This window comes from Coturnix japonica, chromosome 1 (genome assembly GCF_001577835.2).
Source record: "Coturnix japonica isolate 7356 chromosome 1, Coturnix japonica 2.1, whole genome shotgun sequence".
Lineage (NCBI taxonomy): Eukaryota > Metazoa > Chordata > Aves > Galliformes > Phasianidae > Coturnix > Coturnix japonica.
In genome coordinates this window covers 98,803,785-98,828,020 of record NC_029516.1, presented here as the reverse complement: position 1 = coordinate 98,828,020, position 24,236 = coordinate 98,803,785, and the positions used below count along the sequence as shown (strand labels likewise).

At 47.8% G+C, this 24,236-nt stretch overlaps 1 protein-coding gene across 2 annotated transcripts; it reads left to right on the top strand.

Annotated features, from left to right (window-relative positions):
• The first annotated feature begins 710 nt into the window (after positions 1–710).
• Positions 711–24,236, top strand: LOC107323903 (cystathionine beta-synthase-like). 2 transcript variants are annotated; one of them, XM_015883416.2, is made up of 17 exons: positions 711–2,193; positions 5,576–5,725; positions 6,179–6,333; positions 9,665–9,771; positions 10,560–10,694; positions 11,626–11,705; positions 13,124–13,255; positions 14,219–14,288; positions 15,512–15,603; positions 16,608–16,733; positions 17,028–17,112; positions 18,452–18,557; positions 18,939–19,010; positions 19,457–19,591; positions 20,076–20,184; positions 20,744–20,828; positions 22,903–24,236. In XM_015883416.2, exons 2-17 carry the CDS (start codon positions 5,714–5,716, stop codon positions 22,998–23,000), a joined length of 1,599 nt encoding a protein of 532 aa, XP_015738902.1. In that variant the 5' UTR covers positions 711–2,193; positions 5,576–5,713; the 3' UTR covers positions 23,001–24,236. The 2 variants fall into 2 exon arrangements, with proteins under 2 accessions (XP_015738902.1, XP_015738910.1); XM_015883424.1 differs by lacking the exons at positions 711–2,193; positions 5,576–5,725 and having other exon boundaries at positions 6,220–6,333; positions 9,665–9,811.

Below are 24,236 nucleotides of genomic sequence, written 5' to 3'. Positions count from 1 at the left end.
CTCAGAGCCAGCAGGGAATGTGGGAGAACACATGGCTAAGCCCAGCTGCTGCTTTACTCCATGCTGAGCAGGATGGGTTGCTCACTGCTATTGCTGGAGGGCAGTGATGGACCTGAGCAACAGCGTGGCCATGAGAAGAAGAGCCTGTTCTTCCCTCTGTGAGGGAAATTCACTTGTGGCCTGTGCACTCCTGTGTTATTCTTTAGAAAACAGTATGTAGAAATTCATGCACAAGTGCTGTACACACTGCAGGGTGCACTGTTCTTTCAGTAGCTAACAATATGTCACAGCTTCTTCTAACAGATGAATGTTCTTTCACACACAGGCCCACTCGCAGGCTTTGGAAAGCAGCCTCCTCTGTTGGTGGCAACCAGCTGGATCTGTATAACCAATTGCCCTGTGCCTCTCTGTGCAGACCACATCAGAAGTCCATGCATGGTATAACATGTGACAGATACTTCACGGTCTATGATTCTATATTAGGTGATAAGCATGACCAGCAGGGCAAGGGAGGTGATGCTGCCCCTCTGCTTTGTGCTGGTGAGACCTCACCTGGAGTACTGCCTCCAGATGTCAGTACAGGAAAGACATAGGCCTGTTGGAGCACGTCCAGAGGAGGGCCACAAAAATGATTCAAGGGATGGAACACTTCCCTACGAGGACAGGCTGAGAGAGCTGAGACTGTTCAGTCTGGAGCAGAGAACACTCCGAATGCTCGCTATGTCTCGCTCCCTTTTTATGGCTGGCTGGTTCTCACCAGTCACTGTTTCCTGACCTAGGGACAACGCAGTTCATCAGCAGGATCCTGTGACGCCAAAGCTGCAATGTATCCACTCTGATAAAATACAGGGTGGTGCAAGTCTGCTGTAGCACAGCTTCAGTTTTGTGTTTCACCCTTGTTTCTTTTTTTAGCTCAATAGATTTTTATTGCATTCATCCTCTGTCCGGTTCCCTGCAGTAAAATGACAGGGATAGCAGTGCCGACCCCATCCAGCTTCCCATGAGTGACTTCTTCCTCCATTCTCAGCTGGGCACAGACAAAGCACAAAACCTATGTCAAGAAGCTCAAGTTGGGTGACTTTTAAAAAACAAACTTGATCCAAAAAAGACCTATACAGATATCTGCTTCATTTTAGGCTGAAAAGATCTCCTTTCAGTTCAGTAACTGACGAACCTTATATTTTTACAGGGCTTCAAGCACATGCTGCTTCAGAGGGCGGCCAGGGAGAGGTGCCTGGGTTATTCTGTAACTGCAGTGCCCAGCAAACACATCCCTTACCGGGGTTAGGCCTATTTGCAGCTTCTTTATGAGAGATCTACATGATCTACGTCATATCAGATAGCCCACGAGATTCTTCTACAACGGATTACCTCTGGCAATGTTTTCCAGAGATTTCCTTTACTGCAAAAAGACCAAAGGTAATGCCATTCCTGTGCTAATAACTAAAAGACCAGTCTGGGTCTTGGAAAAGGCTCCATGATAAGCATTCCTATAGGGTTACTCGTTACTCTGGCTCGACTGTAGCAGTGTAGCTTCCTCCACCACTGTGTTGTGGGGAGCAGGGCACAGTGGTGAGAAGCAGAAAGGAAAGGGGGGACCTAACAGCCACAAGGGAGGGATTCTCTCTCTTCTAGGAGATCCGCACCCAGATAATCTCTCACAATGGCCCCAACCAGAGTTTGGGAATCACTGTAGAGCTGAACACATTTACTGCTCTCAGGTGACTTACTAGTAAAGCTGTTGGTCAGGAACAGAGAGGTGTAGGGCTGGAGGCTGCATAAAGACTAACCCGGGTTCCAGGGTTAGTGGCATGTCTTTTCTGTCATTGCTAATGCCTGATTCAGCAAGGTACACGCTGACTAGACCTGAATTGAAGCAGCAGTCTTAGACATGAAAAGAGAATCAGAAACCACATTCAGAACTGACCACAACATTGCTGGGGGCTAAGCTGCAATCGCTTCTGAAGATAAGTATGAATTAAAACACAATAAATCATTTATCTTTTTTATGCCCCAATCATTTATGATTAGAGAGTAATCAGATGCTGGGCATAATTAGGCGTGGGGTGGGACCCAATCAGCACCATCTCCACAGAGCGCTCTGCTGCCGCTCATTGGTGTTCACTATCACAGGGCACATATAAGCTCGGAGCTGGAGCACACTGAAAGCACTCGGACAGTACGCTGGAGGTGGTGAGTATGGTTTATCTCTTACTGAGTATGCTTCTTTTATAATGGTGAAATGCATGGGAGCCATGCGTACTAGCCAGGTCGCTGTTACCACAAAAAAGACTTGATGGGAGCATTCTGGTAGCCTCTGCTTCTGAGCCCGATCAGAGTTTAACTCTGACCCAGGGAGTGTCTGCGCTTTCAGCAAGCTCTGAGTAAGTCCGCAAAGCAGGGAGGCTCTGTCTTTACGCCACATGGCCAGCTGGGTAATGGAGCAGGCTGTCTGCAGAGCCTGTGCAGTCTCCATCCTTGGAGGTCTACAAGACCCAAGAGGACCCAGTGCTGAACCTGTGTGAGCAGGAGGCCGAGCTGGGAACCTCCCGAGGTCCCTTCCAAGAAAAGCAAGACATTTTCAGTTTCCTTTGAGCAGAGAAAGTTCACATAGATTCTGCTGCCGTGTTCCCACTCTCCCTCAAACCACTTTGAAGTATCTCAGCCTTCTTCTTGTTGAAGTTATCAACGCAGTCTGATAACTTAATAAACACAATCTTTTATCTGCAAAGTACTCTATAAATATTAGCCTACGATCTTTGACACATTATTTCAGTAAGTGGCAGCCGCTGAATGTTACCGTGCCCTGCCTCTTGGATTGTTTCCAACTCCAATGGATATTTCCATTATCTCTTGCACATTCTATCCTGGCTTCTTTAATTGGATGTATTGCACTCTGAAGAGACTTGGGGGCTGTTACGAGACACCTACAACAGGACATGTTTGACAGCGGATCAAACAATAGCTGAAGCTTCAGATAGGAGTTAGGGATGTAGGTAAGATTTCTGGCAAACAAGAGAGGACGTTGCTCTGCTTTGTGATGGAAGGTGACTTGAAACCACTTTGAAAGCAGTGCGGGGAGATGTTTGCATTGGATATTGCTCTTCTCAGCACTGCTCAGCTTGCAGACCTTCCACAGAGGTCCCAACCCCCTCCCTGTCCACGCTTCTCAACCAAGCAAGCACGTTGGCAGGATCAAACTGCTGAACTTATCAGCAGAACAGTGGCTCCTTGGTGTTGTGTCAGGCCTTAGAGAGATAGAGGGAAGGTCAAGCTTCAGGTTGTCTGCAGTCTTGCATAGATGCTATTGAGCTTCCTATGCTTCAAGCTTCAGTTTCAATTTCAGAACTACAGTGGTTTTGGATGCATCTGAATTTCAGTATACTAATCCAGACTCTGGGCACAACTGGGCAGAGATTTTGGAATGATTGTAGCTTGGCAGGATATCTGTTCTACAGCACTGCATGAGGAATTAACCAGCTTTGGGGAAGATAAGTGATGAATCCTCCATCAGTAAGGAATGTAGATGTTGTCATAGTCAAGGGGCAGGTTTTGGTACTCTGCTCTCTGGACATCTAGGAAATACATCCAACTCTAGGTGACAGAATAAGTGGAAATACCATTCCTTGTGTTTTCTTCTGGGATGTTAAGGGACCTGAACATAACGAGCCAAACGTGATCTTAGTTTAAATGTAATGTGGTTCTGTACTTGGCATCTCAGCACAACGTGTAGTCTCTGAGGCTCAGTTGTAGGGCAGGCTTGGCTGCTTTTGGCAGAGATACCCTGAGGCTTGTGGCACTTCTTGACAGTGGTAAGGAGCTCAGAGGCTACAGGTCTAAGGGGGCATCTGAGGAGGTCACCTGCTTTGGCCTGGGGCACTTACATCCAGATGGGTGATATTATGAATGACATTGTCTCCTCACATGATTAGGTGAAGCATAAAGTCTCTGGGACCACCCACTTAAACTGAATGTGCAAACCTGATGCACACCTGGACGGAGGGAGGCAGTGGCAGCAGGTCCTCTCTGGTGATCCTTACAGCTCAATGTCAGCCCATGGCTGTGCTCAGCTGCCTCAAGGGCAAAGAGGCACAAGTGGAAGCCAGGCCAGACTGGCGGGTAGCTAAGGAATTGCACTGGAGCCTGGTCAAGGAGAGCCCAGCTCCAGGAAGGGTCTGCACTGGGGCATTTAGGCACGCAAGAAACCTGTGTGGACCAGCCTCTGCATAGGTCAGGTCCAGGCTGGAGCTGGAGCTTGGCTTTCTGTGGTGCAAGACTGGTCACTGTAAGCACCCCTATGTAACAGAGCTCAATGGCCTGATGGAGGGTTGGCTGGTGTGTCTCTAGGGAAGGATTTAAGGGTGACCTAGAGACAATGCCTGAAGCACTGCCATGAGCTCTTCTCATGAAGACATCACCCATGGCCAGAAGGCAGCATTTCTCTTCCAAGTGACCCCTCAAATCTCCTGTCCTTGACTCTCTGAGAGGTGGGCCCAGCTGATGGGCCTGCTGGAATGGAGACAGGTCTATGCTAAATCTGGTTAGCCACTGCACAGTCTCTTGCAGGCCGGCACTCACCAAGGCCAGGAGATCAGCATCCACAAAGAGGGTGAAAGAAGAAACCCTCATACTGTTTTGTAGTGGCTAAAAGCTCCAGCCTTTCCTATGTTTCTGCCCTACAACAGAATGGTGAAGATGGACATAAAAGAAAAAAAAAAAAAAAGCTAGTAAAATCTTCCTTCCAATGTTTTAGTTGGTAAACAGTGATAAGCAGATTATCTGTGCTTTACCCACAAATGACTTTTGCTCTGTCTCAGTTAATGCATTGGGTAAATAAGGATTTGCTTGGGGAGACATTCTCAAGGCTGACCCAAATCCTAGCTTGCAAGAAAATGGATTTTTTTTTCCCTTTAATCTCTCCTAAGAAGCAACAGGTTTGGTGGTGGTTTGGTATAGTGCAGAGAAACAAAGTTTGCATGGAGAGTTTTCATCAGACCATCTGCATGGTCCAGGTCATTTTGGCCTGATTGCCCTGCATGCTCATGGCTTCGTGCTGCCTTTTTGGGCTGCAGTAGGAGCCACCAGGCTGCCTTAGGAAGAGGAGTGGCTGCTCAGCAACTGGCTGCAGGGTGCCAGGTCTTCCAGAGGCCTTCTGAGGAAAATAAAGTTAAAATTGCTCAGGGGGAGCTCTGTGTACCGAAGTTTTCGTCACGTGTCTACATCCAATGCGTTGCATTTAGCTTAACTGGCAGTTGTTGGCACTGTGTCTTCTGCCCGAACCACCAGGAGGTAACAGACCTACCTGGGGTCTTGGATTACATCTGACCATCCCACGTGGACTCTCAGGCATCCCAAAGAGCAAAGTTTTGAAGGCCCAGCAGCACAACTTAGGTACAGAGCTGGGCCCTTATTGCAGCCAGGCTCCACATTTCATTTTTTATCATCAAAGTCACCATGCCTGGTGCTCTTTTTCAAGCTGGGGTGGCAGGGCCAGGCAACAACATGCATTTATTAACCTTCATGTTCAGAGAAGTTCTAGCTTCTGGCTGAAATCTGTTATATTTTTGTGTTTCAGGGACATCCACACAGAGCGAAGCGCAGCCCCATACACCTGGCAGGTGGAGAAGCCACTGAGAAAGCACAGCACTGACTTCAAACAGTCCCGCTGCTTCAAAGAAGTGACTGCAAGTGGGTGAAACGAGTGAGCAGGAGGATGGCAGAAATGGTAATCAAGGCTGCCCTTAGGCTCACGTGTTGGGCCATAAGTTATTTAGATAATCATGACTCATCTGTAAGTGTTCTGGCTGCCTGCTTGACTGTTACGAGTCAGCAGGGCTTTGTAAGCACTACAAAGCCTGGGTGCGAGTCTCCAAACACAATCCTACTGAGCTTCAAAGTCCGTTTATTCAGCGAGGGCTGAATCAGGACCAATTCATTCCATGCATAAGTCAGAAAAGAAATTTGCAATTACCAAAATGTTTATTTTCTTGGTATGGATGGTTTTCTTGACTTCCCAAAAACTGGGTTTTTGGAGAGCCAGTAAGAATGCCCCAGGTGGGCTCCCATCCTGCTTCCACATCCAGATGTGAAAATAATTTCTCACCTTTGCCAATTATTACACAGGTGTCTGCCACGCTTTTCCTCCCAGGTGACTGTGCACTCTATTTCCACTATACAGGATACATCCAAGACATGCCTGCTCATGAATGGCAGCTGCATGGGAAGTCAGGACAGCAAAGGCGACAGCGCATGGGTTCTTCCCAACTTGCCCAGTAAGTGCACGTGGACAGCTGCTACGCCTGCCAACAAGTCTCCACACTCCTGTGTACCCTTGTAAGTAATTCTTTTGTGCTTGCTATTTCGGAGTACAGGAAGAGGTACCGATAGCTACAATCCTTCATAAAAATTGATTACTATGGCTTGGGCTCTTAAACAAGAAGGAAGTGGCACATTCAGAGGTTGCCCACTCTTTGTAAGTGACCCAAGAGCTCAGTGCAAGGCGAGGTGACTGCTCTGAACCTGTTTGCGTCCACTGAGCAGCAGATTTCCTCCCAGGGTGAGGCAAGCCTGCCAAAGTGACTAGAGAAGTGTTTTAATGGCCCTGCAAACTAAACTCAGACAGGCTATTACAGATAAGGCTGTCCTATAAATGTCAGGGAAACTGAAGATACATCGCTGCTGTGTCTGTGCGCTAATTCAGGTCCAGCATGTGAGGAACCAGAGCCTGTGAGAGGTACAACACTGCCAGCCTGGATGGAGCCCACCTGGGGCCCACACAGTATCACTGATTCAGGGAATGAAACACAGTCCACTGCATAAGACTGATGAAAATACAAACATATCACACAGCACTGGAACATATCACAACACTTTACTTTGCAGAAGCATGTGGAATGAGCTGATTGTTTTCCCTTTTCTGCATGAACTGTAGATGGTGGCCGATAGGGAAAAAGGACTTTCTGAGATGACACCTAGCTGAGTTTGGGGGCAGAAAGGGACAGTATCAGGGAAAGAAGGTAAAGTGTTATTTTAGTTGAGGATATTAATTATAGTCTCCCTGAGGTATACAGAGATAGATAGACTAGTTCTGATGGTCTTTAATACAGTTCTGATCTGCTATAAGCTGGACTGCTTATCCTCTGGACCTCTTATTGAATAACATGTCACGAGTAAAAGCAGAAATCCTAGAGAAAAAGCATCCTTGTTCACTGCTATTCTAAGTCTGTAATAACTGCTACAAAACAAGAACATCCCCACCACATCCTTTAGGAGCACCAAAGACATTTCTACAGGCCTTGATATCCACAGACCTGCTTCCTTTGGGCACATGAACAGGGCTCACATAGCTGACAAAGGAAGCTGACTGTGCTAGCATTATTTTTGTAGAAAAACATGGTAGTGATTAGAAAAGTCATTTGACAGGAACTGATAAACATTCGGTGCCTTGCTCCAGTGTGAGAGAAGCCTTTCTTTTGGGGGAGTGCTCACTGTGGTTGCCTTGCTGGGGTGCTTGTAGCATGGAAGCATCTCATTTACCACAGTCACTGGACACAGTAGATAAACAGCCTTGCGTTCTACTCTCAAACTGTCTTCTCGCAGTCTAGATGTGTAGTGTAGCTCTCAGGTCACTCCCTTGGAAGGCAGGCTCTAGCTAAAGGCCACCTGAGGGAGCTGGAGTCCCCTCATGCTGTGTCTCAGCTTTACAGAACGAGACAAGCATTTCAGAGGCCCTATGGCAGATGGAAAATGTCTCAGCTGTGGGGAAAACTCATTTGTTGAGTTACTGCCTCGCATTCACCAGCACACAGTAGATGTTAACACTTTCCATGGAGTGAGAGTTAGTAGCATGTGTGTAATACGCCACAATTCCTGAACTTGAGATGTAAGAAGTGGGGCTCCTTTTGGCAGTAAATGCCTCCAATAAAACATTACTCCGTACTCTTCCAAGAAGTGTATTTGTCCTGCTTGCAAAACTTGTAGGGAGGTGTGTGACTTTAAGTAAACCAGCGTGTCATCCTTGTACCATATGGACTTTCTGTCAGCAGACAGCCATCCTGCCTGCATGGCTGCAATAACACACAAGGATAACTTGGGTTCAAGGTTCAAAGGATGATAGTAAGCAAGAACTGTGCTGAACAATGAGGGGGTAGGGGTTTGTCACCCCACTCAGAGAGACATGCTGACTATCAGCCAGGAGCAATACGTTTGTGGCCCCAATAAACACAGCCCTCATCAATCTTTTTCTTCCTTCTTTTAAAAAGTTCAAGGACAGCAGTTCCCTGTTAGCGTGGCAAGATGCATTCAGCTATGTGTTGGACAAACAAATCTTCTTCATCTTAGTTGCAATCACTGTGACGTGTTTCTTGGCTTCTGCTAAGAGGCTGACAGAGCCTTGCAAAACCACAAGGCTGAATTAAACTGAATTAAACTGACCCAAAAGCTCGGTTTAATTATTTGTGAAAAAAACTCCAGAGTCCTCTCCTTCATGGCAGAATTGACTCAGCCCACAGGAGTGTGAGAAAGCTCTGAGTTGCATAATAAGGCTGCTCTGAAAAAAACAAGGTGCACTGCTAATTCATTGCAGGTGAAGCTGGCATGTATCAATTTGGTTGTAGTTTCTATGGGAGCACAGCTGTGTGAGAGCCCACAGATGCAGGGCTCTGTAGGCCTGAGGAGAAGCATCCTGACTGATATTTCATTTCTTTACTCTGGGCACGTACTGGCAAACACAGATGGTAACTCTTGCCCTTGGTTGAAAATGTTGCTGGTTTCGTGCATAAAATTCAGACAGAATTCATCATGAGTTGGATTCATTTAGGTTGGATGTTAGGGGGAAGTTCTTTACTAGGAGAGTGGTTAGGCCCTGGAACAGGCTGCCCAGGAAGGTTGTGGATGCCCCATCCTTGGAGGTGTTCAAGGCCAGGTTGGATGGAACCCTGGGCAACCTGATCTAGTAAATGTGGAAGTTTGGTGGCCCTGCCAGGCAGGGGGGTTGGAACTACATGATCCTTGAGGTCCCTTCCAACCCAGGTCATTCTGTGATTCTGTGAGTATCACTTCAGGGGCACAAGACTCCAAAGCAAGTGGTGGTCATTCATACCCTGAATTATGGCAATCAATTGATGCTGGTGTGCACATCCTGCTGAGAGCGGCCTCTGTTGTCAGTCTGAGACTGAAGAGCCTTGGAGTAGCTGGACCTTTCTGATGGCTTGGAGCTATCCTAGCAAGTACAGGAGCAAGGCAAGAAAAAGGTTGCTCAGAGATGGCTGAAAATCTAAAAAGCAGAGGTTGAATTGGGCAGGATGGAGCAAAGAGGAAGAGGTCCGTATTGTGCATGGCTTTCTGTGGACTCTGTATAATCTTGAGGCTTGTTTGCTCTTCTAACTTCACGTAGTTATAGATCTGTCCTTATAGAACAAGTCATTTCAGAAAATAAACTACATTATTTTTTTGCGTAAAGGAATAATTAACTTGAGGTAAAAGTGGTGAAAGACAACAATTAACTCTTCTTGTCATGACTTGATGATGGTTTCATCTTCTCTTGGTTCTGGGTTGTCTCTTAATGGCCTTCCTGGAACCTTATTCAGGTTTTATCTTGGTTCATATTGTGTAATGGTTGCTCTGATTTGAATTTTATTTTTTTTTCTCCCCTCTGTTAATACAGATCAGAAGAAACAAAGATTTTACCCAACATCTTGAAGAAAATTGGCAGCACCCCCATGGTCCGAGTCAACAAGATTGGGAAGTCCTATGGGCTCAAGTGTGAGCTCTGTGAGTTTCCCCTTTGCACCAGGTTTTTCCGGGCCACGAGGTGAGGTTGAGGGGCAGCATTAGAGGGGGCTTCAGAAGACACTCTATGGAGAGCAAGAACAGATGGGAGGGCCGCATGTGGCTCGTGTTAGGTACTCCTGCTTATTAGTTTACAGGGCAGTCATTGTTTTCCTGCACCACCCCTGCAGGCTGAGCAGGAGCTTCTCCTCCGGGAATTTCACTTTCTGTTTCCCTTGGGGACTTTCTCAAAGTGCAGCTGGAAGCAGAGCAGTGGGGCCTTCCTCCTTGTTTGGGAGGATCTGGTGCAGACTGCACCAGGCAAGCTGCAGTGAGGCAAAGCCTCGTTTGCTGGGATGCTGTCTCCCTCCCATGGTGCAGCAAAGGAATCGCTGAATCATTAAGGTTGGAAAAGACCACTAAGGCCATCTAGTCCAGCTGTCAGCCCATCATCACCATGCCCTCTGACTGTGTCCATAAGTGCCACATCCATATGTTTCTTGGATACAAGAAAGGGAACAGGACGCCCAGCAGCTGTATGTTCCTGAGCTGCAGGTCAACACAGGACCTGCAAATAAACAAATATAACAACAAAATAACAACCCAGCAAATAAACAAAGGCTTGCAGTCTGCAGCATTAAGGAAGCAGTTAAGGTCAGATGCAATTACCTTGTAATCTCTGTGTTATTGAGGATATCTGTGATAGCGGCGAGGGCTTTGGGAGCTGGGGGCTGTGGTGCAGAGTGATTATCCTGCTCTGTCCCTGAGGGAGCATCACCTTTGATTTTCAGTGGCAAAATGCGAATACTTCAACGCAGGAGGCAGCGTGAAGGACCGTATCAGCCTGAGGATGGTGGAAGATGCAGAGAGAGCAGGGATTATAAAACCAGGAGACACGCTGATCGAGCCCACTTCGGGGAACACAGGTAGCATGGTTAGCTTGTGGCACTTGCTCTGTCCTTACCTCAGTTCCCCTCCCTCCGTCTCTCCTGGCAGACTCACTTCTGAAATCCCTGAGCGCCTCTGGATCTCTGTGCAGGCATGGGGGCAATGCAGATAAGCCTGAGGAGCTGGAGAACCTGAGGCAACCCCATGCTTGAATATTCAGAGGTTCCCAAAGAGGGTTTCCCTCATGGGCTGGAAAACAAATCTTTTTTTTTCACTCCTTGTCACCATCATGCCACTCAGGCACCAGATTATGGTGGGAGACAGTAGAAGAGTCTCCCCATCCTGCCCATCCTGCACTGGACCTTCTGAGAATGTTTCCACATCCCCATGCACAGCTCCCACTGCTGTTCATGGGGCAGTACCGTATCCCTGCAGCTGCTGCTGTGCCCTCCCATTGGGGACACACTGCTCCTGCTGCCCCATCTGGCTGGAGAGCAGCTGGCTCCATCCATCACCACTGTGACACTGGCATACAGATCCCTTTGGCCTGCTGGCCATAGGGTGAGATATGCAGCTTCACCTCCCCCCTCGCCCCCCCCTCCCCCCAGAGCATGACTGAGAGTATTTGAGGGTGAGGTACTCCTGAAAACAAATTCCCTCTCTCCTGTGCTTTGGAAGGAGAAAGAGACTAGGCTTTGTATCAGGAGGAAAGTATTCTCCAGCCTTACCAAGCAGTTTGTGCCACACCAGCGTTATCACAGATCATCTCCCATATTACAACATCCTCATGGTGCTCTGAGTGCATCCTAGAGGTCTCACAGAAGATGCTCTCATGTGCAGCTTGGCAGTGAAAACGTCTGGGTTGTGTTCACCAGTGGGAGAGAGGCATGTTGGAAGAAGAGAATGTGTGCCAGTTGGCTTTGCCAAATGCTGTTGTTGAATGATCCACTTTTCCTCTCCACCATCTAGGAATCGGGCTGGCTCTGGTCGCTGCAGTGAAAGGCTACCGCTGCATCATTGTCTTGCCAGAGAAAATGAGCATGGAGAAGGTCAGAGCTCTGTACGGTATTACCCACAGTCTGGAAACATCTCTGTCTCTCTCTGCCTCTCCCTGTCAAAAGATAGACTGTCCTCTTCTTTAAAGGGCATTGAGCTTCACTGTGGATACTGGCATATATCTGTAGCTGTTCAGAAGATTTCTTCTTGACAAAAAAAGCATGGAGATGCTGCAGTGATCTAACTAATTATGTAGTGTTGGTAATGCAGCTTGGGTCATGTGTTAGCTGAACACAGTGTTTGTAGAGATGTGGAGCTATCCATGCTCTGTGAGGGTGAGGGCTGGAGGGAGGAAAGGAGAGGCTTGTTGGGTGCTGGGGCTGCTGACCCTGATTCATTTCTCTGTCTTTCTTGTATTGGGGGCTCCAGACCTGGACACGGTACTCCAGACGGGGCCTCACAAGGGCAGAGTAGAGAGGGACAATCACTTCCCTGTCCTTGCTGGCCACACCTTTTATGATGGAGCCCAAGGTACCATTTGCTTTCCAGGCTGCAAGAGCACACTGCTGGCTCATGTTAAGTTTTTCATCCACCAGGAGCACCCAGGTCCTTCTCTGCAGGGCTGCTCTCAAGGGCAGCTCCTTCCAGTCTGTATGTGTGCCTGGGATTCCTCCGGCCCAAGTGCAAAACCTTGTACTTTGCTGTGTTGAACCTCATTAGGTTCACCTGGGCCCACCTTTCAAGTCTGTTGAGGTCCCTCTGAATGGCATCCCTTCCTTCCCCTGTGAACTCATGCTAATGAAGCCAGATTCATTACCTGTTTAATTACCTATTACTACATTCAGGACCCTGGCTTGTCTCTGAACTCAACCCTTCTCCAAAGCACCACCCTTGTTTTAACATATATCTCACATAAGCTCAGTCTGGATCAGATGCCACATCCAGCTGCCACGAGCTTCACCTCCAGGAGCAGTGGCACGTGCCCACTTTTTTCCTTTGACCCCATCTTCTGCCAACAGCTGCAACTCCCAGGACTGATGGTAGTTGCTCTTTCCCCCAAGGGGACTTGAGGCAAAGACAGCTTTGAGCTCCAATTTGCATGCAGGGTCTCAGCTCACAGCACATACCAAAGCTGCTTCCCAGGCACTGTTCTCTGCCTTGATTCCCCTTCCCGTGTGCCACAGAGTGGCACAGTGTTACCTACCTCCTCTGTGTCCCCAGACTGTCCCCAAGTAGGACAAGGCACGAAGCCAAGCTCGATCCCATGTGTCAGCTGCAGGCAGAAGGCTCTTGGTGCCAGAAGAATGTCAAAGATAGCATAACCAAGAGCTGGACATTGTATCTCCAAATGTTAAATGTCTCCTGCATGCAAAGCTTCTCTGATATCTGACGCTGCCATGAATGCATGGGCTCAGATTACCAGCACTGCATGGGACTGGTTGCCTTAAATCTCCTTTCTTCCCTCCCAAAGGTTGATATTCTGAAGGCACTGGGTGTTGAAATTGTGAGGACCCCATGCACCCGTTTCGATGCTCCGGAGTCTAACATTCGTGTCGCCTGGAAGCTGAAAAATGAAATCCCAAACTCTCACATACTGGATCAGGTAAACACAGTCCTTTCATGGACTCACTTCCCAAACACAGCTCATAGAGTGTGCTCCAAGTCAGCCTGCATCTGGGGCTTTGTTCAAACTGGCAGCGAAGGCAGATTTCATCACTGTGGAATTACCATTTTATGGCGCATGAAACATAATCACTGTTCTGTAAAGCAGAGAGTAGCAGAAACAAAATCGGGGGCACCTCCAAACCTGAAACGTTTCTGCCAGCACTGGGAGGTGGGAGAGGCTGGGTTTTCTTGCCCACTTGAAAGGCTCCTCATGTTGCTTCAGGTTTACCTTTGACCTGAAAATCACTTTTCACACCAACCTAGCGGCTTCATTCCTGCTTCAGAAATAAGCACTGTGCTGCAAAGGGCAAATCCTGATGATTCATAGCAGTGGTTCCCGTAGCACTGGGTCTTATACAGGGGGTGCGTTTCCTTCTGGTCAGACCCCACCGCAGGAAAGAATCCTAATCCTGAAGAAAGAATTGAATAGGATATTTGAGAGGGAAGTTTGTTTCTTTTATAATTTTCTGAACACTTTAGGAGTATTGTAGGGCTGTGTTTTCAGCTTCTTCTAGGCAACAGGAAAGGTTAATAACAGCCATCTGCAATGCTGACGGACTCCTGCCTCCAACAGCAAAGCCATCAACAAAACCACAAAACCTGGCAGTGCAGAGTGTGGGACTGTCATGCTGTCCTCACACCAGAGGCATCGCATACCAGACAGTGAGTGTTCACAGGCTGCCAGTATTCAGGCTTCCAGTGTGGACAAGTTCGAAGTGTTCTAAGAAACCTGTCCCAAGGTGACAAACAGGAGGAATACCTGTGAGCTGGCAGCCATTGCCACAGAGGGGAGAGGGGCAGCTGGATGTTTTGGACAAGGCTCATCAGGAGCTATTGCTAGTTCGGTATTTGACCTATGCTTTACCCCATAACTCATGCTGTTCTCTGTTGAAATAAACAGTACCGAAATCCAAGCAACCCTCTGGCTCATTACGACACCACCGCTGAGGAAATCCTGGAGCAGTGTGAAGGTACCATTTGTACCATTATTTCTACATGCTGAAGATGTGTGGAGGGCTACAACCCTTTGGGAGAGGCCTATTTTACGTAGTTTATTGAGTGAAAGGTATAGATGTAGCCAAGAGGGCCTTTGTAAGGGAAGATATCCTTGATAACACTGACACGTAGAGTGTAGCACCTTCACATGACCCACTCCAGATCCACCTAAGCCTGCAGGTCTTCCCTGTTACAGCCTCTGATTTCAAAAGCCTGAGGGAGGAGACATGACAGTGAACAGAACCTGGCTCTCCTGAAGCAGGAGGAGCCATCTCTTGGCTGATATAACACCTACGTGACCTGAGAGCACAGGATGGCTCAGGAGGCCTCACCATGGGGGACACATCCATCAGGGCATGGAGAGTTGTATCAGATCCTGAAATCTCATTTGCAAATCAAATCAGACTGTAACTTAACAAACTAATGAGATTTGATGAGACAGCCAGGGGAGGATGAAGGACTATCTATCTCAGTCCATGCCTGTACAGATAGAAATTTATTGCCAGCACTGGGAGCAATGCAAAAGGTGAACAAGAATCAGGGGTTTTGTCTGGAGAGCAGTTATCAGAATAGCACAGTGGTTGGGTAGCAACAGAAACAAGAATCTCGGCCTTCCTTCCACTACATTTAGATTTGCTCCTGCTGGGAGCCAGTAGTGAACTGCGAGTCCTTTTGCCCCAGCATGGTTGCATCACAGGGCTCTGAAGGCCAGGCATGGATTCTGCTCCTACAAGTCCTAAACCACTATAATTTCTCCAAAATCAGTGACACTACAGCTGACTGACACTGGTACCACCAACCTCCATGCGTCCTAACACTATCTGACAGGCTGTCCCTCCTGTTGATGTGTACTATTATTCATATGCATGCTTTGCTCCAATGTGGTGCAGTCTGAAAGGGCTGGAGGTGCTGAGATCTTCCCTCCTGCTCAGACCAGTAGGTGCCAAGTGTGAAGAAACCATGGAAACCAGTGGGAGATCTGGAGGTCATCTTCAACCCCCTGTGCTGAGGAAGGACCAGCTGTGCTCAGACCCAGCTAGCTCCTCCAAGCTCCTCACCATGCCTGTTAGCATGAGCCCTGCCCTTCCTTGCCACATACGGGGTTGTAGTAGTTGATGGAGATGGGGCTTGGACAAAAGAAAGACAGTGCTGTGGCCAGGCTGAGTCCCTGTGAGCCTCTCTCTTCTCTGATTTGCAGGCAAAGTCCACATGGTGGTGATTGGGTCTGGCACAGGGGGCACCATCACTGGCATTGCGAGGAAGTTGAAGGAGAAGTGCCCCGAGTGCAAAGTAAGCTGGGAGACAGGGTTCCCATTGGCTCCCCTGGTTTTTCCTGCCTATGCTTTTGATCAAAACTAATGCTATGGTTCACGTGTGGCAGGGCTGAACTAACACCTGTTGTCTCTGTCTGTTCACCTTTTCATGCTGAGCTTGGCTTTTGTTGGAAACAATTTGTTGTTACGCTCAGCTTGAGCTAGATTCATTCAAATGCCTTGGAAGTCAAAGGGTCCACAGCCCCATTACTAATCCTGGCCTTTGCAGGACATGGTCAGGTGTCTCCTGAAGAAGATTCTGGCCCAGCTGACAGCATTACTGATGCTGCTGCTGCTCCTGGGTAACTGGCTGCTGGAAAGTACCACCCTGGCTGTGCCAGTGCTTCTCACCTGCCTTTGAAAATACCATGCCAAATGGTTGGCAATTACTTCTCTCCTATTGTAGAAAGCACATGAGCAAACTCTGATGGTGGTACAGGCCAAGCCACTGGTGGACCTGGGCATGAGATAAGCTCTTAGGCTGCTTGGAACTGTTTGTGGAGCAGTGCTGTGATTCCTTCCGAAGCTGAGCACTGAAGGAAGTAGCCTCAGAACAGATGGAAGGCTGTAAGCAATTAGAGAGATGCCACTGTCAGCCAGCAAAACTGGATCCAGATAGGATGTCAGTCTGTAGCCACAGGCTTCCAGAGTTCGAGCTAACTGGCAGGCACTGCAGTGGTGTAGATGAAAGAGTTCTCACTTTGTCTCCTAAGGGCTGAACATTGGAAGTATCGGCCTCACCCAAAATGGTGATGACAAACACCTGGAGAGTGATAACATTTTAAGCCATCGCTGTCACTTCTGTAGCAACTGAACCTTCTCTATTTAAAAAAGAAAAAGAAAAAAGTAGGAAACTGTGGTTTTCTTTATCCTGGAAAACCTCCACACTGCCAGAGGATAGTAATATTAATGAATACACTGGGAGGAAAAATGTCACTGATAAAGGTGTATTTTATTCTTTGATATTTCCTTCCCTTGCAGATAATTGGTGTAGACCCTGAAGGCTCCATCGTAGCTCTGCCCAGTGAATTGAACAGGACAAACAATATAACCATAGAGGTGGAGGGCATCGGGCATGACTTTATCCCTACTGTCCTGGACAGATCAGTAAGTAGCTGTGTGATAAGAGGCCTCTGCCATATCTTTGTCTTTGCATCCAACCTACTTCCACCATTTTCTCTCCCTCATCCTGACTCTGGACCTGTCAGACAGTCCTCCATTCTCCAAGGAAAGGGGTCTGGCTAGAAAGGGTGTTCTGATAAATGCATTTGTTTTCATCAAGTGTGGAAAACAGCTCAAAGCTGCCAGGTGCTGTAGGCAGCAGCACCATGGCGGGTGTCAGAGGGTTGGGGCAGCCTGAAAAATCTCCTCCAGGAGCTGACCATCTTGTTTTCTCTTCAGGTGGTTGATCAGTGGTATAAATGCAACGACAGAGACTCGTTCCTCATGTCTCGCAGGCTGATTAGAGAGGAAGGGTTGTTGTGTGGTAAGCATCGATGACAACAGCTGCTTCTCTTAACAAACTTTTTCAACCTCATCTTTTAATCGCTTTGGGTCCAAAGCAGCTCAGGGGTAGATGCTCTGTGTGTTTTGTGTCTGCTAGGTTAATGAGGCTGAGTGGCTATTATGTAGATCTCTGTAGATATCAGAGGCGTTACAGTGGTCTGGGGTCTGGCTTATCGTCAACAATAATTATAGAAGCAGTAACTCTCCGCTTGCTGTAACGCCTTTGCACATGGATCTTCTGGCCTAATTTTGCTTGGTGTAGTGTTACATGGGCTGAAGGGAAGGATTACCAGGATTCAGGATAGGACAGGTGGACTAAAACTGTCTCTCTTGCTAGCAACTGTGCGAGGCTATAATCTTTGTCTTTGAACTATTGCCATACTAGAGGTGCCAGGTTTGGACCAGGAAAGTTTGAAAGTAAAGTAAGCGTAAGGTGTTCTTACTGAGTATTTCTCCTTGTGCCAACAAACTGGAAGTGATCCTTAGGGCTTCCCAAAGTGAATAGATGTCCTCAGGCAAACCCTGCCCGTACTCTATGAGCCTCTACATAGCATCAGCATTTTTCAGCCTTGCCTGTCCCTGAGCAGATAGCTATAGCTTTGTGCTCAGGACCAGAAGATATAGAGGTCTGTAGGTACAGCTGGTAAAAGTCCTGGGTACTCACATCCCAGGAACTTTGAGAGAGATCAGGCTATTTATGTCGATTTAACTTAGCAAACGTAGTCACTATGTCTCAGTGGAAACCAATTGCTGAACTCATCTATAAATTCTGAATAGCTTCATGTTCCCAGAACTGCATTTTTCAGAGACTTTCACCATTAGTTTGAAAAATGTGACCCAGTGCTAATTAACCTGCAGTAAACTACGTGCTGCCTTGAGTGTGGTGTGTAATGGGCACGCAGATAGTGGAATGACTTTGACTTCCAGTCCTCGAACTACCCATGGAGAAATTGCCTCTGTAAAGCAGTGACCTGCTTCCCCTACGTGCAGCAAACCACATGCACACACACACATACACTGTTCAGGTCTTTCCATCACGTCGGCCTGGTATTCCAAGCATGAGTGTAATGTTTATGTAGTTGGGTTGTTTTTTTTTCTCCCAATCTTTGCAATGCATTTAAAACAAATCTTTGCTTGACAAATGCTTTCGCCAGAAGGTCTTGATTTGGCAGAGTGTTCTCCTCACCCAAATAAAGGGTGCGATATGGGCATCCTAGGAGCATGTCCTGTCAGTCCCTACTCAGTCTCTTCCTACCCTCAAAGCCTGTGAGGCTATCCCCCTTCCCAACGCTTGTCTCTCTCTTCTTGGTACCCATCAGGTGGCAGCTCAGGCAGTGCCATGTCTGTTGCTGTACAGGCTGCCAAGGACCTGAAGGACGGTCAGCGCTGCGTCGTCATCTTGCCCGACTCTGTCAGGAACTACATGTGAGTTTCCCACTCCCCTTCAAACAGCTCAGAGGGAAGAAAATGCCATGAAGAAACAGCACACTACAGCAATAAACAGCACAGGCTGGCTGTTGGGCCGCTTGGGTTTTGTTTCCTCTTGTCACTGCCTTACTGCACGGAGCAGAAATCAGTCAACCTAAAGTTTTTGAACTTGCGTGCTTCAAGTTAGGAACTCAAATATCTGGCATGCTTTGAGGAGCCACCAAACACCTGCAGCTCCCAGTGACCTTAAAAAGGGCTAAAAGCAGCCAGCTGCAAAAATCATGGGAACCCTGAGGCAGTGCTGCGGTCTAATGCATGGAGCAAAGCACGACTGCTTGTGGAAGGCTTACAGACCCATTCTTTGTTGGTGATTTCTAGGTCCAAGTTCCTGAATGATAAATGGATGATAAAAAACGGATTCCTAAATGATGTCCAGGAGCACAAGCCTTGGTAAGGCAACTTCCACCAGTATGAACTGTGTTAGGAAATCAAGCTTCTGAGTCTGGGAATGATTATCTTCAAAGGAAAGTTTTATCTTCTAGTATTTAAATTAAAAAATGCAATTAACTCCAGATCCCTCTCAGAAGGCTGTAAAGTCAGCTCCTCTATTCTCAGTGACGAGATATCCCTCTTCTCCAATTAGTTAATTAAGGAGCCGTTTCTGTTCTGAAGATGCTGTTCTATCCTATGTGATAGTCGTTGTCCAGTCCACTGAAGAGAATGATGGAGAGGGAGCTGGTCAGCCTCTGCTTACAAGCTTAAAGCATGAGCTTTGCAGGCAGGCAGAATATCTCTGCACAGTTGGTCTTATCTCTACCGTCCTTGCCTCCCTGAGCACGTCCCACAGCCGCGCAGCATTGAGTAACATCTTGGTGCTGCCATTTGTCTTTCAACAGGTGGTGGAACATCAAGGTGCAGAAACTGAATCTCTCAGCCCCTCTCATTCTTCTCCCAGAAGTCAGCTGTCAAAAGGCAATTGAAATCCTCCGGGAGAAGGGATACGACCAGGCTCCCGTTGTTGCTGAATCAGGGTAACTATTTTTACTTGCTACAGAGATGGCCATTCCAACAGGAAAAACAGCCACCATGAAGCTAAAAAGAAAGTCCCATCTACTTATCCAATGACAGAACGCTTGTGCTGAATTCTGAGAAGCACATTTTTAAAATACCATCCGCCTCCTTGTGAAGAATAAGCAGATGGGTCAAAATCTGGAGACGTTCTACCCCATAAATTCTACAGCCATTGCATGAGCTCAGTGTTTCCTAGAACAGAATAACTAGGAAGTTTAGCGCCTCTATTTTTGCTAACAATAACAGCAGACACGATTCATCAAGGGGACTCTCTGTGATAGGTCATTCTAGGGGGTTGCCACCATAGGACCCCTGCCTACAAAAGATCCTTACTCAAGTGAGGAGAAGGCTGGTGCCTCTCACTCACAGCAGCAGGAATCTGACTTCATAAGATGTGTGCTTGACCTTAGGCCTGGCTTTCTGGAAAGCTCTGTTCCTTTGCAGACTTATTCTGGGGATGGTAACCCTCAGCAACACCCTGACCTCAGTGCTGGCTGGAAGCGCACAGTTCTCAGACCCCGTTACAAAAGTAATCTACGACCAGTTCTCCAAGGTACTGCTAAGGTTGTGGCTGCTGTCTTCTGCTGTCTGGGGGTGGGGGGGAGATGCTCCACCACCCTGAGGTGGTGAGAGCATCTGGGAGAGGAGGGCAGAGAAGGGAAGGTGGAGAGAAATCGGGACGGTGACCATCCTGGAGATGAGAATAGGGAAGGCAACTGCAAAAACATTGCCAGCCCTGTGGAGTTCAGATGCAGGAGCATCAGGAGCAAAGCACTTGAATATCCTCACCCAGTCTTACATTTGGCCAGAACCCACTGAGAGCAAAGCCCAGACATTCACAGGTCTGAGGCAGTGCACCCCAGGTATATGGTTGGTGGTGGAGGTAACTCACACTGGCCCACAGAAGCTTTCAGGGAGACAGCACTGTATTTCAGCTGTGCCAAAGCCAGCCTTGCAGGTTTCCCACAGACAAAAAGACAAGTACTGGTGAGTAAGGAATGCCTAATCTGGGTCCGCTCTGCTCACTTGGCTACAATCAGAGGTGGGAGGCAGGTTCCTCACCTCTGTTCTGTAAATGTGAATTGTAAAATGTCTCTTTCTGTCCTGTTTAGATCAGCCTGGAGGACAGCCTTGGGAAGCTTTCCTGCATCCTAGAGAATGACCACTTTGCTATTGTTGTGCACGAGCAAATGCAGTGTAGGTATCTGTAAAAAGGGGAAGCACCATCCTGGCTTTGCACAAATGTCTGAGAGGGGAGAGGGAAATCCCCAAACCAAACTTGAGAGGGATCAGTGCAGCTGTTTTGCATGTGTAGCATCTGCACCTTTGCAGGAAGGAGCTGTACCTCACAGATCTGCCAAGTGCTGAAATAGTCCAATCATTCATCCATTTCCTTTCCTGATGCTGCAGGGATGAGGGAAGCAAGGGGAAACCTTAGCCAGTGGAACCTGGGACCAGCATGTGACTGGCTGTGTCCCACAGGAGCCCTTGGGATCTGTGTTGTTCCCACAGTGAAAAAATGACACCGAAGCACACATCAGCTCCTCATCTCATAGTTTCTCATGGAAACCCAGCTTTGAGAACAGGAAGGTGTTTGTTTGGTCTCCCATGACAAGCAAGGCAGACTGTAGGTAGCATCTGGGGTGTGCTGCTTTTGCTGTGCAGCTGTAGCCTCAGGTTTTTAGTGCCCAATTAGTCTCTTGGCCTTGAATTCAGATCACTGCTTTGCTAGCTGTGAGCAACAGAGGAAACAAGGGAAGTGAGGGATTGCTGCAGAATTAGTAGCCTGAAGACAGGGGCAAAGGAGAGTTTGGGCAGGTTAGAAAAGTCTTAGATGGAATTCAGGCATGTAAGTGCAAGGGAAAAAAATACTCAGTCTGCATCCCACTGCTTAAAGACCTTTTCCGTATGCACAGAGGCTGTGCCATCTTCTCTGAACACCTCTGTTCCCACTTCCAGCCCAGGGGATGCAGCCAAGTCCTCCTGTGTGCCCTGAGGGGCCTGAGCCAAAAAGTCACTTTACAGGGCACTCATGGCTGGGTGTTGGACTGTATTTTGGACTGTGAGAACCAAACCTTCAGGCACCCTGTTATAAGCCCTTCCTGGTCTGGGGGTGGGTATAGGGTTGCTCTGCCAGTGAAGAAAAACCATTTGATGAGTCCAATAAAGCATCCATAGCAGCAGCTATTGCCCTGACAGCAGCAGGTGTGGCGGTAGGTGCAGTTCTGCAAATCTGGCCTAACACATCTTTCTGGTACAATTACATTGTAAGACTTGCAAAGGTATGAATTTGACCTTATCTTGAGGGAGGTTCTTTGTTTAAAATATAGCAACACATACACACACAAAAAAAAAACCAAACCAAAACCATAAGGCCCATGTTTAGCGTGACACTAGAGCTGAAGGCTGCAATTAAACTGACTTTATGGGATTACACACTGAACACGCGAGGCATTCCTGTGGTGAGCGGTGTGCGCTATTGTGCTCTACTGACTGCCATCAGCAGGCTGCTGCTGACCTGGGAGCCCCAGACCTGCTGTATGCCAGCTGCACAACCCATCTGCTTGCATCCCCGTGGCCTGCTGCAGATCCTCCTGCAGCTCCAAAGCCACCTGCAAGCCCGGCCAAGCAAAAGGCTCTTTTTCAAGTCTGCTTTTGGTGCACAATTCCAATTCTTTCACCAAAAAAACACGTTTAGGCTAACTTTCCTTTCTCAGCAGTTGTTGCTGCTTTAATGCCCTCACGGTTAGTCCCTGGTATCTCATTGCCACATCTTCACAGTTTGTTCTTCTTCCTCTTGTTTGGACGCTGGCGGCTAATTTTATTTCCCTTTAGGGAAACATTTATCAGATAGTTGAAGTAATTGCTGCGGTGTTATTTTAATAATGGTGGTGTAGGACATTATTAGAGCAGAATAGGAAGCATCTCTAAAGAATCTCATTGCTGCTCCAAAGAGTCTTATTAGTTCGGCCTAAAAAGTTTTGTAGTGATAGAAGGAGAACCAGAATGGCGGCTGGCTACAAACAATGGGGAAGTCATGGGTCCTCCATGGGTTAAACCTCCCTGATGTGACCCAGTAACCTGACTTGAGGCTGCCCTGGTCATTTCAGTTGAGATATGGCAGAGACAGCTGCAGTCCCAGTTAATGGTTTTCTCTTAAAAAATAAACAGTAGCCTCAGTCTGAATAGCTTTAGCTTTTAAAATTCTCTTCTTTTCTTCCTCTTTTCCTTAAATTCTCCTCCACTAACCTGGTGTTTTCTGTGCTTCCAGTCAGTGGGAATGGCAGTTCCTTCATGAAACAGATGGTGTTTGGCGTGGTCACTGCGATGGACCTCCTCACCTTTGTCAGCAGAAATGACAAGAAGTAAGGAAGGAGCCCGGCCGTGCTGAGCCCCGTGTCTCCAGCAGGGTCAGCTGCTCCTCCTGAGCATGAAACACGTGGCTGAGGATATTTTGTGGTCTAATCCAGCTGATGGTTTCTCAAAATGACTATGTGAAAATTGTAATGTAATAACCATGTGTCTGCTAGATGCCAGCCAGAGCATCGCTAAAGAGAAGCGAAACAAAGAAATTACATTTGATGGCCGTATGTGGTTACATGGAGCTACCTAGGGCTGGACAGGTAACAAGGGGTTAGGTTGGGATGAAGGTTGCTGCTGTTGTTGCCCAGATGATTCCCGATGCAGGCTTTAGTGCCTTCAGGAGAAGAAGGAGGTCTCACTGAGATTGGAGCCCATCTCCAACAAGAGCAGCTCAGCTCCTCTCGGCTCCTCTTGAAGGCTGGGGACAAGCCATGTCACACTGCGCCCTCCTGACCCTCATCGCATCTCACAGAGGCTGCAGTTCCCTGGGGACCCTGCTCCTTACCCTGACTCCTTTTGGGATACGGAGACTGGGGCAAGCAGGAGGGAGAGAGCCAGGAGGAGCAGGGTGTGTGGGGTTCCTGTGGGGCTGCAGGGCTGGTGGGAGCAGTGCGGGCCGCACGTCCCCTGGGCTGGGACAGCCAGCCGCACCCCTCTGAGGAGCGGAGACTCATTCTCACGACATGATAACAGGGCCGTGAGACAGGGCTATGTCCCAATTTCCTGTCTTATTCAGCTCATGAATATTCAGCCTGAGAGCTCATTTTCAAGGGAGCAAAGGGGAAAGGGGTCCTGTTGCTGTCATAATATTGTGTTCCAGGAACTGATAACGAAGGTCAAAAGAGGCATTTGTCATGGCTCTGAAAATGTAAATGAAATCAAATGTGAAACCCGTGCTGTGGGAACAAGCTGAGTTGCTGCTGCTGAAACCTGCTTTGGGAGAGCTGCTCTCAAAACAAGCATTGAGCTTTGCAGTTCATCCCTGCATCTTGGGAGCTCCTCCGAGGGGACAACAACCGATTCTGGCTTGCTGCTAAGTGGCTGGTCCGTACTTGCAATTGAATCTAGTTTGTATGAGGTTTTTATTAAATTAAGGAATGCTGACGTATTTATATTTAGGAATAGTGTCTCTGCCACCTTTTGCTCCCTTCAGTTACACAAACATTATCGCATCTTCTGTGAGTTTTCGCCTGAGCAATGACTGTATTTGTCCAAAGAAAGAGTAAAAACTAATCAGATGGA